The sequence below is a fragment of the Macrobrachium nipponense genome, chromosome 11, assembly GCF_015104395.2.
Source record: "Macrobrachium nipponense isolate FS-2020 chromosome 11, ASM1510439v2, whole genome shotgun sequence".
Classification (NCBI taxonomy): Eukaryota; Metazoa; Arthropoda; class Malacostraca; order Decapoda; family Palaemonidae; genus Macrobrachium; species Macrobrachium nipponense.
The window spans coordinates 51,721,046-51,738,143 of NC_061087.1; the positions used below are offsets into that span (position 1 = coordinate 51,721,046).

Consider the following 17,098-nt stretch of genomic DNA (forward strand, 5'->3'; position numbering starts at 1 on the left):
ACAGATGGCAAGCTGTGCTGGTGACTTGTCGAACCCCTTAGGAGGGGTGTTGAGGTACTGAAGAATTGCCAGAGATGCCTTGTTGCAATCGAGGCTGCCTCCTTTGCCTATATTTGCCCTGATGATCCTCTTGGCAGTCTTGACTGCTGCTTCAGCCCTTCCATTGGACTGGGGTTAATGGGCTGACGAAAGGCGTACAGTAACCCCCTACTTTCTGAAGAATGATGTGGTCTCTTCGCTAATGAGGTTTGTGCCCCCATCTGTCGAGATTAGCTCTGGTGCTCCCATTCTTGTGAAGTACGTCCTCAACACTGATATGATTCTTGATGATGTTGTACCATGTGGAAAGTGTGCAACTTCCAGCCACCCGGTGAGCCTGTCTGCATAGGCCATGTACATATGGCCCTCCAACTGTAGCATGTCCACCACCGTTGACTGGAATGGGTATTCTGGGGGTGCTGTGAGTACTAATGGTTCAGCAGGTTGTAATGGAGTATGTATATCACAAGAGGCACATCCATCCCTGTAGCTCTGCAGGTCACCTTCCATGCCTGGCCAGTAAACTGATTGCCTAGCCCTGCGGAGCATGGAGTCCACCCCCTGATGTCCTGCATGAAGGCCTGTGATGACTTGAAGGCGAAGTTCCTCTGGGATGAGCAGACGTGGGCATCCTTGCTCATAAGTATAGACTATCAGGTCTTCTACCAACTCCTGTGCCCTCTGTGGGCACCAGTCATTTGCTGCTACTTTAGCTACCAACAACTGGTATACAGGGTCTTTAGAGGCTGCTACTTTGACCCTCTCCTCATCAAGTATGAGGCATTCTTGCTCAAGGGTAGTGGCTGAAGCAGCGACAAGGGCAGCAGTCATATCCTCTTCAAGTTCAGAGTCCTTGTCGTCTGGTTCACAACGGAGAACAGGGAAACGTGATAAGAAGTCAGCAGCGCAGTTCCTCTTCCCTGGTAGGTATCTTACCTGGAACCTGTATTGTAGGGTTTTCTCCTTGAGATGGAAGAGTCTTGGGTTTAGTATATCCTTCAGCTGTCCATCACCCAGGAGCTTGACCAGCGGGCGGTGGTCAGTCACGATCAATAAGTTGGGGCAGCCCGACAGGAGTAGCCTGGCCTTCTTGAGACACCATGTAACAGCTAATTAAGGCCTCTCCCTCAACAGCAGTATACCCAGCTTCAGCTTGTGACAAGTGACGGCTCCCACATAGGGCAATACGCCAACCATCCTTGCAACAGAATGGGACATCAGCTGAGGTACAAGCACAGTACTGCTGCAGAATAACAAACCTGATCCCATCTCTGCTCCAATCTGTTAGGGCTGCCGTAGGTCGGGTCTTGTCATAGTATACCAGCCCATCCTTGGCCAGCTTGCATATGGCCTCCTGTGCTTGGTGGAATCTCTCTTGTAGGTTGTTATCCCAGTAGACATTCTTGCTTGCAGACTTCTTCAGGAGGTCTCTGAAGGCTTCCAAGGAAGGGTGCCAACTGGTTGACAAAGCCAAACCATGACCTGATGTCAGTGACCGAGGGTTGTCAGGCATAGGGAATCTCCATATGGCAGCTAGACTCTCCTCTGTGGGCCTATAGGAATCCCATCCCAGCTGGAATCCGACGAAGCTCACTTCTCTTGGGCAGAAGCTGAATTTCTCTTGCTTGAGGGTTATTCCCTTTTTGGCACATATGTCCAAGAAATTATATGTGTGCCAGAAGGCCTCTTCGACGCTGTTGTCTTATAGAAGAGTATCACCCACACACTTGTGTTTTTTCGGGGAATGTCCTTGATGGCGTCATCAAACCTCTTGATGTAGGCATCTGAAGCTGAACAGTGTCCCATGGGTGTTCTTCTGTACCGATAACGACCCCAGGGAGTGATAAAGGTTGTGAGTTTGCGGCTTTCTTCATCTAATTCCACCTGGTGGAAACCCCAATGCGCATCTGCCACCGTCTTAAAGGAATGTAAGGGTACCCCTGAGATCATGTCGAAAGGAGCAGGGGTGTGATGCGTCTCTCTCCTGCAGGAGGCAATGAGGCGTTGAAAGTCCACGGCAGGGCTGACCTGACTTCTTGGCAACAATAGCCATCCTCGCACACCATTCTGTTGCTTCACCACTTGGTACCTCCTCGATGATGCCTTTCTTGATGTCCTGGTCCAACTGCATCTTCACTTCTGATTCCCAATGCTTTGCCACAGATGCTGGGGTGTAGCATGCATAGGGGGTTGCCCCTGGCAGTAGATGAATATGGTGCGGCTTACCCTCCATGACAGGGAGGGGCTCCCTTTCTGTATTGAATGTTGATGACGAAAAATGGCACAAGAGCCACTGCTCCAACTTCGGGATGTTCTCCTCCACTGGTGGGAAGGGAAGTACTAGCTGTTCTTGAATCCCGAATTGTGAAGCCTTACACACAAATAGAAGTTTTTACTACCACTGTAGTGTGATGTGCAATGGTTCCCTCCAGCATTCTATGAGTTTCAGCTTTACACAAGTTGGTTGGAACCAACCCTGAATCTAGGCTACTTTTCCTATCTTGGCCCCTGGACTATGCCACAAGCGTCAGGCTAACTTGAGTAAGAAGAAGAATCTATGATGTGTGCTACGTGATTTATATCACGATTATGTATATATGTATTTAAATCTTATGAAACTGTGTGGGGAAGGAGAGCAAAATATTCTGCTATAAAGTTTATAGGTTTTATCATATTTTGAAACAAAATTAACTATGTATATGAGATGAAAACAAAGGAAGCACGCTTAGCGAAAACCTTCGTATACAGGGAAATCCTTCGATTTTGCATGAGTTGCATCACAGCATGTAAAATTAGAGTTCGTCATTCACCTTAATATGAATTAACATATCTTGTAGTCAACGCATAAAGATAAGACGCAATAGAGCAGAGCGTCAAACGTCATGTATTGGTACGCCATGATGTCACGAAAGTTGTTCTCGAATGCAACGGCACATATAAAGCTCATTCGCTTCCCAAGTACCAAAGAAAGCAGGTAAGGCGGTTCGCTTTTCTCCTCCAACATAACCAGTGTCATTACTTTGATTGAATTACCGTATCGTGTAAGTTCATCACAGGATATCCCACGCATCCTTGGAATGAGGAAGTCTGGTTCGAGTTTGTATGACCAAACGTTAAGTGAATAAGCAGATTATGTCGATTTTATGTTGAATTCTTAATTTTTCTTATCTCTTGGTCTGCCTCACGGGCGTAGAATTGCCAAGGCTCCGTGGCACTTAAGATTCTTTCTATTTTTTTTAAGTAAATGTTTTCTCTGAACCTTGTTGAGCAAGTGTTAAGTGTTTTTAGTTTATTTTTTAAAATAAATTTTAAAATCCGTAAACCTTGCTTTCTCAACCTTTCCACCTAAATGTAGAGTAGTTCTTCAGACCTTGTTATCGCCTAGACCACCGGGCTAGAACCTATACAAACTAAAGGCAAATAATTCGCGACAACTGGTTTCACAAATTATTCGCCTTTAACTTATCTGGGTTCTAGCGATGAACTTGTACTACATCATGTTAACTGAATCAAAGTAACAACCCTGGCTGTGTCTTGAGAGGAGAAGAGCTATTCGCTTCCCGCGCATCTTTTGAATGAGGAAGTCTAATTTGAGTTTCAATGGCCAGACATAAAGTGTATAATCTGATTGTATGGATTTTATGTTAAGATTCTTGATTTTCTTATCCCTTAGTCCACCTCATGGGCGTAGAATTGCAACGGCCACGTGGTACTTAGATTCTTTGCATTTTTGTAGTAAATGTTTTCTGTGAACCTTTTTACGTGGAATTAACATGTATATGTAATGTGAGGCAAGGTGTTGAGTGTTTTTATTTTTTTTAATATGTAAAATTTGCAAACCTTGCTTCCTCAATCCCTCCACCAAGTTGTAGAGTCTAGTCCTTCAGACCTTGTTATCGCCCAGACCACCGGGCTGGAACCTAAATAAGCTTGTTGGAATTAACTTTATGAAAGGCTTTACTTTAGTTGAGTATGCCATTTAATTTGCTGTTTCAACGTTTCTTTAATGTCATTTGAATTTTGAATTTGATTAGATAATCTAGGTTTATTGAAATACTGCGTTATTATTATTTGTATTGTGTTGCTTTGAGTGACTTGCCTTAGTAATTGTTGAGTAAGAAATTTAAGAATAAGTGATTATTACTGTTTTGTGATCCTGTAAAATTTCCGATGACTTGTTTCCATCATTTGCTGTAAGATTTTGAACAGAATACAACAACGTTAGCAGCCGGCTTTCCTTTCTCCAACCCTTCTTGGATGTTTGTTAGTCTTATATTATGAACATTATGGTGCCCAGATCCGGGAAAGGATATCAAGAACCTGGTTGTGAGTAATTATATGCCAATAAATAGTTCAAGATGGAGAATTTGTTGAAGAGAAAGGCAGCCAGAGGATGGGTTTCTAGGCTAGGAAAGGAGCTCGTAAGTTTATTAGGGAAGGCCTGTCCTTAGTACAGTTGAATTGAAGGCTGTTATAGAAAATTTTGAAATTCGTTTGCCTAAGTTAGATTAAGTACAGTCAGAAATAGAAGTGGAGTTAGAAAGTGACTTGCTTGATGATGACTTGGACAAGGCCTTTGAGTTTAGAACGTCTCTTATACCTAGGATTAAGGCTGCTGAGAAACTCCTAGAGTTAGACATAAAAGGTGACGATGATGATAGTAGGCTAATGGATCTTCAGGTGCACAAGTGAAGCTGCCTAAGCTAGAACTGCTGAAATTTAAAGTAGTGATGTTATGTAGACAATTCAGATATACCAGTAATAAGTAAGTTTAGTAATTTAGCATCATTGTTGGAAGGAGACGCCAAATCAGTTATCTCGAGTCTATCTCACACAAGTGTAAATTATATGATTGCATGTGATCTACTTAAGGAGAGATTTGGAAGGCCAGAGAGGACGATACTTGCCCATGTTCAAGCACTTTTAAATGGCAAGGTTCCTGTTAAGGCAGGAGGCCCTAAGTATGTTTACCTGCTGTAGAATCTATGGGATGAGTTGTTGATGCATATCAGAAGTTTAGAGGCTTTAGGTGTAGGTATCTGGTAAACTGTGAAGTTTTCCTGATGCCAATTATTCTTTCTTGTCTTCCAAGTGAAATACGACTGGAGTGGGCTAGGGAAGGTGCTGGTTATGAAAGTGATTTGGAATGACTTCTGAAATTCTTACAAGAAGAAATTGAAACTATTGAAAGGTCTAAGACATTTAAAGATGTTACTTCTAGGAAACCAGAAAATCCTGGTGTATCTGAATAAAAAAAGAAACTGGCACTCTAAGGGCTCAAAGGAGAAGGTATCCCCTGCATCTGCTCTGCATACCTCATCAGAGGTTGAATATCCTATCTGTGGTTTTGGTGCTAAAATATATACCGTAAAACAGAAAATTGTTCTGAAACCTTGAAATTGAATGGGTTACAGCGTGCTGAGAAAATAAAATCTGCTGGATTGTGCTTTAAGTGTTTAAAAAAGGGTCATTTAGCTAAAGGGTGTTTTTCTAGGTGTAAAAAATGTGATGGAAAACAATCATAATGTGTGGTATTAAGTTGGATTCAAATAAGGATAATGACTCCATAAAGGTTGCTGTAGAGAGCAGGTCTGAAATTGTAAATAAAGGTAATGAGGAAGGTTCCTCTGTTAATTTTGCTGGAGCTGCTCTCCATAACATTGCTTCTACAAAATGTAACTTGTACTATTTTATAAACTGCAAGGGTTAGTGTTGTGGGATCTAATGGTATACCTATTGAAGCAAGAGCTTTGTTTGACAGTGGGTCTGACCGTACTTATGTTAGTAGTAATATTGTAAAGAAATGTAAACCTGAGTGGATTACTAGTCAGCTCCTTGCATATTCAGTATTTGGAGGTGAAAATTCAAGTAAGAGTAGCCTAAGTAACATTTATAAATTGAAGGTACTTGATCGTAATAATTTATTTCATTTGTTGACAGCTGTTGAGATTCCTAAGATATGTCAGCCCTTGATTAGACCTGTTATCCCAAATAATATGTTAAATGCCTTTTCACATGTTCCACTTGCTGATGATTATCAGAATAATTCACATTTGAATATTGATATATTGATAGGTTTGGATGCATACTGGCAGTTCATAAAGTCTGATGATGTAATTCAATTTGATGGAATTGTAGCTCAGAACTCTGTATTTGGTTGGGCACTGTCTGGTGCTTGGCATGCTAATCCTTTTTATCCCTGTACGTCATCTCAAATGTTGTGTATTTCTAAGGTGTCTGATTATGATGTATGTAAATTTTGGGATCTAGAATCTGTAGTAAGGAGTCCAATAATCAATTAGAGTCAAATTTCACATTGCAGGAATTTTCTGAGAAAATTCAATTTGTTGAAGATAGATATGAAGTAGCCCTACCTTGGAAAAGTGAAACAGCTAAGAGTGATCTAATAGATAATAAACAACATGCTTTAAAGAGACTAAATAAATTACACTGTAAATTAGATAAGGATGTTAAGCTTAAAACTGAGTATTACAAGGTTTTTTATGAGTATGAAAAGGAGGGTATAATTGAGGAAATTCCTAGCAATGAGATTAGTAGTGCTTTCCCTAGTTTTTATATGCCTCACAGACCTGTTGTAAGAGAGGCTAGTACAAGTACAAAGGTAAGACCTGTTCTTGATGCTTCCGCTGCTATTTACAATGGAGTATCTTTGAATGATTGTCTCCAAACTGGCCCCTCTCTTAAACCCGACTTAGTAAAAATACTGATTCGGTTTAGGAGATGGCCTATAGCCTTGTCAGGTTATGGAGGAGTAATGATAGTTTATATTTGACAACATCTCCAAAGGTTGTGTGTGAGAAAGAGAGAGAGAGAGAGATTGGTGGAAGAATGAATTGGAGTGGTTAAATGGCGGTCGGAAGTATGTCTGTTGTGGAAGTCTGTTACGAGAGTCGTAAGGAGTGAGACGTCTTATGAAGTTAGTGTCGGTTTTGGCAGCAGTTTAAGTTATCCTTTGGTGTTTAGTTGTTTTGGTGTTATTTGATAAATTTTTTGGTGTTGTAAGGTAGTTGTGCGTGTGTCTGTCTGGTTTTGGTGAAGTTGAAGAGGTTGGGGTTGCATTTTCGTGTTTGTGAGTGGTGGTTGGGGCAGTGTTGGTTTTGGCGGGTTGTTGTGCTTCTGTAAGTCGTGTGGTTCTCGTGTTCTTTCGGGCTCTTGGTGTTCATCTGCAGTTATTTGTTGAGTTATAGAGTTGTGGGGTTGTGGGTCTCAGGTGGTTTGGTTGTCGGTGGTGGTTGTGTCGGCTAGCCTATAGCCTATACCCAGTGGACAGCACAGCCTAGCCCTGAGTAGCAGAAGCCAGAGGTGAGTACCTGTTTGTGTTTTGTGTGTTTGGTATTTTGTTGAACCAATTGTCCTGCAGGTTAAAGGTAATGTAAAGGGGAAAGTGTGAGTGTGGGAAATTTTGTTAGCTGGCATGATTAACGTATAACTGTGGGGGGTTTACTTGTTTTTTGTGATCCTGCCACATTATTTTTTGGCGCCCGAACAGGGACTGCTGGTGTGGCAGCTGCAGGACGATTGGCCTAGGCTAGTGTGTGTGAGTGGTGAGAAAGTTTGGGATGGAAGGATTGAGTGAGGTGGAGAGGCTGAAGGAGGAGTTGAGGTTGGAGAGGGAAGTAAGAGGACAATTGGAAGTGGAGATTGAGAGGTTAAGGGTAGAGAGTGAGGAGCTGAAGAGCGAGTTAGAGGAAATGAGAGGAATGCCTTATAAGGAGTGCAAAAGTGGAAATGAAAGAAGTGAAAGGAGCAGAAGAGAGAATGGTTGAAAAAATGGACGAAAAATTCTTAGTGATGATGAATGCATTGCAGGAGATGATGAAAGGGTTCATGGGAGAGGGAGCTGTAGGAGGTAGGCCTACTAGGTCTTGTGATAGGCCAGAAGTGGTAAAGACAGTGGAAGAGCGAGTGGATGAAACTATGAGTGACGAAGGTGACTTGTTTGTGATAGGTAAAGGAAAGAAGGGAAAGAGACAGGATAAGGATAAACCTGAGGACAAGAATAAGAAGGGGGCTGAGGAAAAGAAGACGACTAAGGGAAAGAAGGTTAGGAAGGATGACGGACATGATGAGACTAGGACTGAATACATTGGGGAAAGGGCTGAGAGTGATTTGGATAGCGGTGAGTGGAAACATGTAGGTAGAAAGAAGAAGGGTAAGAAGAGCGTAATCAGGAGCATGGATGTTAGTATGGAAGTTGATTTGCTGTATTCAGACGAGGTTAAGAGGGATCAGAGTGGTGGAAGTAGCGAAAGGGAGAGTGAGCGGGAAGTACGAAAGGCTGTATATATGAGAGAGATACCTAGATGTGCACAATACGAGGAATATGGTAGTAGGGACATAGAGGATTTTTTTAAGGAATATGAGAGGTATTGTGAGGCAAAGTATGGGGATAACTAGAGAGTCTGGGCAAGGGAGTTGGGTAGCTTTTTGATGGGATCTTTTTTTTAATATGTATGGGGTAATGATGAGTGTGGGGAATGTGCCTTATGAGAGTGTGAAAGCCAGGATTGTGGAACAGGCGAAGAGGATAAGGAGTAGTGTTAGATATAGGAGAAAACATGGTTTTGATGAGGTAAGAATGAATGTTGGTGAGTCGTTGTCGATGTATGTGTGCAGGTTGGAAACATTGGCCAGGAAAAAGTTTGGAGGTGAAGGGATAAATGAGTGAAAAGAGTTAGTGAGGAAGTTGTTGGCGACTGTGCTTGAGAGTGTGTATGAGTTTGTAAATCTGAAACGTAAGGAGAAAATGCGATGGACGAATGAAAGGTTGTCGTGGAATGACATTTTGGAAATAGTAGAGGATTATGAGTTGGATAGGTGTATGAAAGAGAGTAGAAGTGTTAGTATTAGGACTGAAGTGGCTGATGTTATACCAGAGTTTAAGAGCTATAGGGAGGCAGTTTTGGAAGGGCCAAGGCGAATGGCAGAGAGTGGTTGATAGGAGCGTTAGAGCCAGTAACGTAAGTATGGTTAGCCCTAAGAGAGATCGGAGTGCAAGCGTAGGAAGAGTAGGGTCGGTTAGTTGTGAACGAGAGCAGCAGTGTTACAGATGTGGAAAGCTAGGGCACAGGAAGAATGAATGTCGGTGGGCGTTGGGAGCTTGCTTCGGGTGTTGGCAAACAGGGTATTTAGTGAGCGAGTGTAAGAAGGATAGGGATATTAAATGTTGCAGGTGTGGGCAAGTAGGGCATATAGCAAGTGGATGTCGAAGTACTCATGTGACTGAGGTTTGCGGTAATTGCAGGAAGAATGGGCATTATGCTAGGATGTGTAAGAAACAGCGGGTAAAGTGTGTTGAATGTGGAATGGAAGGTTGTGGCGAGTGTTTGTAGGCGAAAGAGGATGAGTCAGGTTAGGAGTTCGGGAAACTAGGTACAAAGGGGATTCAATTGGGTGGGTCCTCTGGTGTGCGGTCAGTAAGAGTGATGCATGTGCGTGAAGGATTGTTGCATGAAAAAGGGTTTGGAGGAAGAGCTCATGAATGTATGAGTGTAAAAGTGAGGTGCAAAGGGGTGTGTTTGGTTGCTTTGATTGATACTGGGTGCAGTGTCAGTGTTCTTTTTAAGAATGGATGTGACAAGTTGCGGAGTGAGTGTGAAATTAGGAAATGCAAAGGGGAGGTACGAGGAATAGGAAATTTGGGTATGCCTGTGGTGGGAATGTTGCGTGAAAATGTAGAAATCGAAGAGGTGGTGATGGATGAAGGTGACTTTTGTGTGATCGAGGGAATGAGTGATAAGTATGATATGTTGTTAGGATACAGGTTCCTGAAGAAGTTTGGGATGGTGGTCCATCCGAGCAGGAATATGATTGAGTTGCATAGGAAGGGGAATGTACATGGAGAGTTGTACTTGGATAGGGATGGAGGGGTAAGCAGTAAAATATGGAAGGGAGTGCCATTGGTTGCGAAAGAGAGTGTAAAAGTGCCGCGAGAAGTTGGAGAAGTTGTTAGTGTGAAAGTTGCGTGGCCCGATAGTTTTGGGATTGTCAAAGGTGACAAGTGTACATATGTGGTTGAGGGTGTGGATGCAAACAAGTTGGTAAGAGCGAGTGTGCATGTGTACGACGGGATTTTGGATATGGAGAGTCCTCGGGTTTTTGTGGCCTCATTGCCGAGTGTTAGGAAAAAGCGAGTGCAGGGTATACGTGAAGGTGATTGTGTGGGGTTGTTGTATACGTTGGTGGATGTGGACGACGAAAGATATGTTAGGGTGCGGCGGGTGATGACCGGTAGCATGAAAGAAAGTGATGAGTGGAAGTATGATGAGTTGAGAGAAAGAATTGAGGTGGACGAAAATGTTGGTGATGGCGAGAGGGAGCGGTTGATGCAGATGTTGTGGGATAGGTGGTGTGCGTTGAGTCGGGGTGACAAGGATTTCAGGGGATCTAAGCTTCCAGAGTTCAAGATAGTTTTGAATGACGATACCCCCATATATCAGCGTCCCCGACACTTTTCTGCGCCTATGCCCGAGAGATTGAGGAACAGTGTGAGGAACTTGAGAGAGTGGGAGTGATCGAGAGGAGCGAGAGTGCTTGGAATAGTCCCATAGTCCCAGTACGCAAGACAGATGGGAGTTTGAGGATGTGTTTGGATTACAGGAAGGTGAATGAAGTGACTGTGAAGGAGTGATTCCCGATGAATGTGGTGTCTGATTGTGTGTATAAGACGCATGGGATGAGAGTGTTCACAAAATTGGATTTGGTAAGGGGCTATTACCAGATGCCTCTTGAGGAAGGGAGCAGGCATGTTACGGCTTTTTCGAGTGGTAGCTGCCACTATCAATTCAAGAGATTAAGTTTTGGATTGGCTAATGCGCCTGCTGCCTTCCAGAGGGCGATGAATGTAGTTTTGGCTGGTTTTGATAGAAGGAAGGTGACTGTGTTTATAGATGACGTTTTGATTGCAAGTGAGACTGTTGAGGAGAATGTGGAACTGCTTGAGAAGGTGTTAGAATGGTTGGAAGAGGTTGGAGTGAAAGTGAAGCTGGAGAAGTGTACAGGCAGCCCGCGGTTAACGTCGCAATCACTCAACGGCGAATCGGTTTTACGGCGGTCGTCAAAAATATTCATTAAAAAAATAAGGCCTTTTAAAGGTATCTTTACGGCACAATTTTCAGTTAACAGCGCCGTTGTCTAACGAGTTCATACATTTGTAGAAATGCCGTTCAGACCATAAAGGTTATGCAAATTATATTAACAAATTTTATGGAGAGTTATTACGTAGGTATTAGGGTAAAATATATGTCTCTGACGCTGTTCTATGCCAAAAATATCGAGTTACATAAGTGCAAATTTAGCTATGGATGTGTCGATTTATAAATGTTCATGCTTTTGTTTAAAATGTGTATGAAAATGTATTACGTGAAAGGCATTTTTATTTCTGTACAGAAATATGATACAAAGGCAGCTTTTGAAACTGCCCTTCACATTATCAAATACGATGTTTTTTCATATTTTTTTTGTGAGCCGCCGCCTGCCGCTCTTCCGAAAATATAGATTTAAAAAAAGTGCAAATTAGCGATCGATGTGTCGATTTTATAAATGTTTATGCTTTTATGTTTAAAATGTGTATGAAAATGTATTACGAATAGGGTATTATTATTTCTGTGCAGAAATATGATAAAAAGGCAGCTTTTGAAACTGCCCTTCAAGTTATCGACTACGATGTTTTTTCAAGTTCGTTCTTGTATGCCGCCGTCTGCAGCTCTTCCGAAAATATCGAGTTAGAAAGAGTGCAAATTTAGCGATTGATGTGTCGATTTTTTAAATGTTTATGCTTTTATGTTTAAAATGTGTATGAAAATATATTACGTAAAGGTATTTTCATTTTTGTACAGAAATAAGATACAAATTAAGGCAGCCTTTGTAACTACGCTCCACGTTGTCGGGATGTTTTTTCATGTTTGTTCTTGTCCGCCAGTTCCGAAAAATGCATTGTGTTATTTTATTAATTATGCATCTCTTCCATAAATCCTTTAAAAAGTTATACATTATTTCACTGTATCCAAGAATATTGTATGTATTCTCATATTATTGTATTTTAAAATACTACGGCAAATTTAAGCCCGTATTCCGCGGAGCGGCCAATGTTGTGGTTTGAAATCAGCTGATGAATACGAGTTTGTTTCACCATAACGCAATTCTGAGCGAATGCTCTTGCTTCTAGTTAGCATAAACGAATATCTAGATACTTGACTTATATGAGACAAAGTTATTTATCCTTATACAGCATGTTTTTAGGTGGAAATATTTATTGAATATGTCTCGTTGTGAATGTGAACTACTTTTTTTTTTTCGTTAACATATTACGTTGGCGGCATGTTTATTGCGTAAAAGATTACGTGATTCCGTTCGCAATAATCCTTTATATCATTGTCATACGAACTTTACGTTATTTATCTTATATCGGCGTGAAACCAACAGTAAAATGTGTTCTTTCAAGCACAGTAGTTTTGATTAAAATGATTTTATCCCGATTTTATCTACGGTTGTGTTTGATGGCATACGTTTACTGCAGTTTTATCCTTGTTGCCAATGTACGATAATAGTCATTAGCAGCTTGAACAGTTTTCTCAGCTTCAGTTATAACTAGGTTTAAATTTAACAGCATATTTCCCGATTGATCTTTGATCTATATTGATCTCTGATCTATAGCGAATAAAGTTATTACATTAAAATATCTCAGTTCTATTCTATACATAACGCCATTTATAACAACCACGGCAATGTTGTACTGTAGTACGATGATTGAAATACAAGCCAAACGGATGTTATCCAGTTCGGTTGTATTTAGAAAAAAAAAAAAAAAAAAAAATCGTTTCTCGTTCGGTTGTTCATGACTGTACACGTTCATGCATCAAGTATAACTTTAAAACCATACTTTCATCATTCTCTTTTGCTGTTATTGAACTTATGTAACTAGAAGATGGATAAAGTTAGGCCATTGTAATTTGATCTCTCATAAAATCGGACTATTGTAAGACTAATGATCGTAACCTGAACACTACAGCTACCTGTATACTGTATAAACTTTATTATATCTTTGCATACTCTAGACACCCAAAAGTACTGTACAGTAAATTCTATAGTACTATACTGCATAAATATAATTTTACTTAATGCGCCGTTGTGGGATTACGGCGCCTTTGGTCTAGAGTTTCGAAAGAAGGTGTGTGGTGGCCGTAGGCTTTAAAATCGCTCGGTGTCGAAAATTGCTTGGCGTCGGCGGCCAGGAATGGAACCCCTGCTGCTAACCGAGGGCCGCCTGTATGTGGTTGGCTGGGGAAGTGGAATTTCTTGGTCATAAGGTGAGTGCGAGTGGTGTAAGGAAGAGTGAAAAGTTTGTGGAAAAAGTAAAGGAGTTTCCACGTCCCCGGACCGTGCGGGAGTTGAAGGGTTTTTTGGGTCTTATTGAGTTTGGGAGGAAGTTTGTTAGGGATTGTTCGGGTATAGGGAAGCCGTTGACTGAATGGACCGGGAAGAAAAATTGTACTAAGCTGAGGTGGGATGAGCGAATGGTGGGAGCATTTGAGAGATTGAAAGAGGAGGCTGCTAGGGACGTCACCTTGGTTTCTCCGGACTATAGTGAGGATGCCAGTAAGCTTGAGTTGTATGCTGATGCTAGTAAGTTTAGTATAGGAGGATGCTTGGTGCAGATGCAAGAGGTGAATGGGGAGGGACAATTGAGAGTGATTGCGTATGTGAGTAAAGCTTTTAATAAAGCAGAGCTGAAGTATTCGGTGGTTGAGAAGGAGCTTGCGGCAATAAGGTTTTGTGTGAAAGCGTTGAAAGTGTTTTTGTATGGGTTAAAATTCGTCATCAGGACAGATCATCGGCCGTTAGTTTATATGATGAGGAAGGAAAGTGTGAATGCTAGGATTGCAAGGACAATTGAGGATTTGAGTGAGTTTGATTTTAGCTTAGAATATGTGCCGGGGAGTAAAAATGTGATTGCTGATACGATGTCTAGGATGCATGGTAAGGATAGTGGTATTGTGAAAAGTGACTGGGATCCGAATATGGTACCTGAGGGGTTGGTTGTAAAAGAGAGGTTTGAAGGGAATGACAGAGTGTGTGAATGTTTGTTTTCAGCATTGAAAAACTTGCAGGTAAGGGTCTGGTTGAAGAGGTACCCGGTAGTGTGAATGAGTTGCGAGTGAAGTTGATGAGTGATGTGCAGAAGGAAGTGGCATATGCGGAGGAACAAGGTGGGGAAGGAGAAATGTTGCATGAATTTTTGTCAGCAGTAGCTGAGTTGTTTGGAATAAAAGTGTTGTTGTATTTTGGATGGGACAGACCAGTTGAGCATCGAGGAAGGGTGAGTACAAGTAATGAACATGGGGTTTTGACGATTCAGTGCGGGGAATGTGGTTGTAATTGGTTGGTTTCAAAAAGGGACTTGAAGGGGATCTGAGTCAGAATTGTGGAAATGGGGAATTAACTGAGGATGAATGTGATGAGGAGGATTGTGATGTGGGTAACCAGGTGGACATGGTAGTGAATGTGTGTATGCATGGGACTCGAGGGAAAATGGTGACGTTTGTCCGAGTAAATGATAGTGAGTACTGTGGTTTGGTTGACACAGGGGCACAAGTTTCCTTGGTGAGTGGGTCAGTGGTGAGTGAACTTGAGAGATGTGATTGGGAAGTGAAAAGGCAGTCTACAAGTGTGAGAATACATGGGTTAGGACAAGGAAGTGTTTTAGTATGGGAAGAGGTACGGTTAAAGGTTAGGTTGGGAGATCTTGAGGTAATGCATAACTTTATAGTTATAGGAGAAAATGATATGCCATCTTGCTTTTCAATAGGGATAGATTTTTTGAGGATCCACGATATAGACGTAGATATAGGAAATGGAATTCTTAGAAAGGGGGGCATACAAGTAGCTAGGATTCAAGATGGTAATGTATTTGTAGCAAACTTTGTCGGTATGATTGATATTGCTAGGAGTGAGAATGATCTGTTGAGTGAGGAAGAGATTGAGGAAATGCAAAATAAGTGCCTGGAGATAACTGTGTTGCGACAATGTGTTTTGGGAGGAGTGCGTGTGGAAGACTGGCCATGTGAGTTGGATTTATATAAGAGGGTTGCTAAACGTTTTGTGGTGTGCATAAACATAGTGTACTTTTTGCATCAGGAAGGGGTATATGACAATGAAGTGTATGTGCCAGTGTTTTCTGTTGAGTCAGCTGTGAGTATGTGTTTGTTGGTGCATGATCGGTTTGGGCATATGGGAAAAAATAAGTTGTGGGAATGCATGAGAGAGAGATTGTATGCTCCTGGGTTGAATAAGATTTGTGTGGATGTGGCTGTCACGTGTGAAGACTGTCAGAGGGGAAAGTATCCGAGTGTGCATGCAAGTCCACCTGTGTTGCGATTGCAGATGAAAGAGCCGTTTGAAATGCTTGTGATTGATTGTGTTTCTTTGCCTAGGACTGCGAGAGGACACGTGGGGATGATTGTGATGGTGGATCACATGAGTAAATTTGCCTATATGGTTCCCATCAAAGATAAGAGGAGTGAAACGGTTGCACGAATGGTGGGTCAAGTGATGTTGCCCATGTGTGTGTGTAAGCCGGCAAAAATGTTGAGTGATAATGGACCTGAGTTTGTGGGATGGGAATTTGAAGAAATGTTGAAGGAATGGGGTATTGTGCATGTGTATTCTACTCCGTATATGCCCAGTGCGAATGGGTTGGCTGAAAGGACTGTTAGGACGATGACTGAGATTTTGCGGATGATGAGTAAGAGCGACAAGGATTGGGATATATATGTAGGACGTGCAGTTTGGGCACATAATGCCACACTGCAGAAGAGTATAGGTATGTCTCCTTGTAAATATGTGTTGAATTTTGAAAGGATTGTCAGACTGCGGTTGGGTCTGTCAGGTGATCGGGATTTGTGGAAGAAAGCGAGTGAAAGGTTTGAGAGTTTTAAGATTGGAGATAAGGTGTTGAAAGAGGTGGTTGAGATGGGAAGAATGAATGTGAATAAAGTAAGGGAGAAATTTGAAGGGCCTTTTGAGATTTTGGAAGTGGGACCGAGTGGATTGAGTTATGTTTTGGGGAAATTGCGAGTAGGTGGGGGAATGGATGAGGTTAGGGCACACCATAACCAGCTCCGTAAGTGGAGCGAAGTACCACAGTATGTTCGGAAGAATGCGATGAGTGAGTGGTTGAGGGTGAATAAGTATGAGCCGACTGTCGGTGAACAAATTGGTCTGGGAGATCGACAGTTGGTGTTGGTTGAGTATGGAAGAAAACAGAAGAGTGTGGAGAGAGGAAGTGGAAGGAAAAAGCGTGAACGGCATGGTAAAGGGGTTGGTGGTAGGGTGCAAACGGTTGATAAAGCGTGTGCTACGGTTGACTTTGGGGGAATGAATGATACTTGTATTGTATGTGGGTTTGAGTTGACAGGGACAAATAAGACTTCAGTGAGAAGGAAACTGAGTAGTGAGGAGGTACTTGATAGGATGGATAAGTCTTTGCGGGAGTTTGACAGAAGTATGGATGAACTGAGTGGTTTGGTGGCCGAAATAGGGGAGATGTTGGAACTAGAGTTGGAAGACATCGGTGAAGTAGTGAATGAAATTTGGGAGGATGGTAGTGAGGGAGATGATGGGAGTTTGAAAGAAAATGGCTTGGAAGAAGTGAATGGCGATGTAACTGAAAGAGTGTATGATGGTCCTCAAACAAGATCCAGGGGGCCTGCATCTGAGCATCCTTGGGTGTTGCGAAAGGCAATTTAGTGTGGATGTTGTGAGTGTAAGGATACGTTGTCAAATGTAATGGGGGAGGTAATATGGAGGAGTAATGGTAGTTTATATTTGACAACATCTCCAAAGGTTGTGTGAGAGAGAGAGAGATTGGTGGAAGAATGAATGGGAGTGGTTAAATGGCGGTCGGAAGTATGTCTGTTGTGGCGCTCTGTAGGAAGTCAATGGAAGTCTGTTACGAGAGTCGTAAGGAGTGAGGCGTCTTATGAAGTTAGTGTCGGTTTTGGCAGCAGTTATTCTTTTGGTGTTTAGTTGTTTTGGTGTT

The 17,098-nt window shown here is 42.1% G+C and overlaps 1 protein-coding gene across 1 annotated transcript; it reads right to left on the reverse strand.

Annotated features, from left to right (window-relative positions):
- Nucleotides 1-207: 207 nt before the first annotated feature.
- On the reverse strand, nt 208-870 carry LOC135208656 (uncharacterized protein K02A2.6-like). Its single transcript, XM_064241059.1, has one exon. The coding sequence runs from the start codon at nt 868-870 to the stop codon at nt 208-210; it is 663 nt and encodes a 220-aa protein (XP_064097129.1).
- Nucleotides 871-17,098: the final 16,228 nt, after the last annotated feature.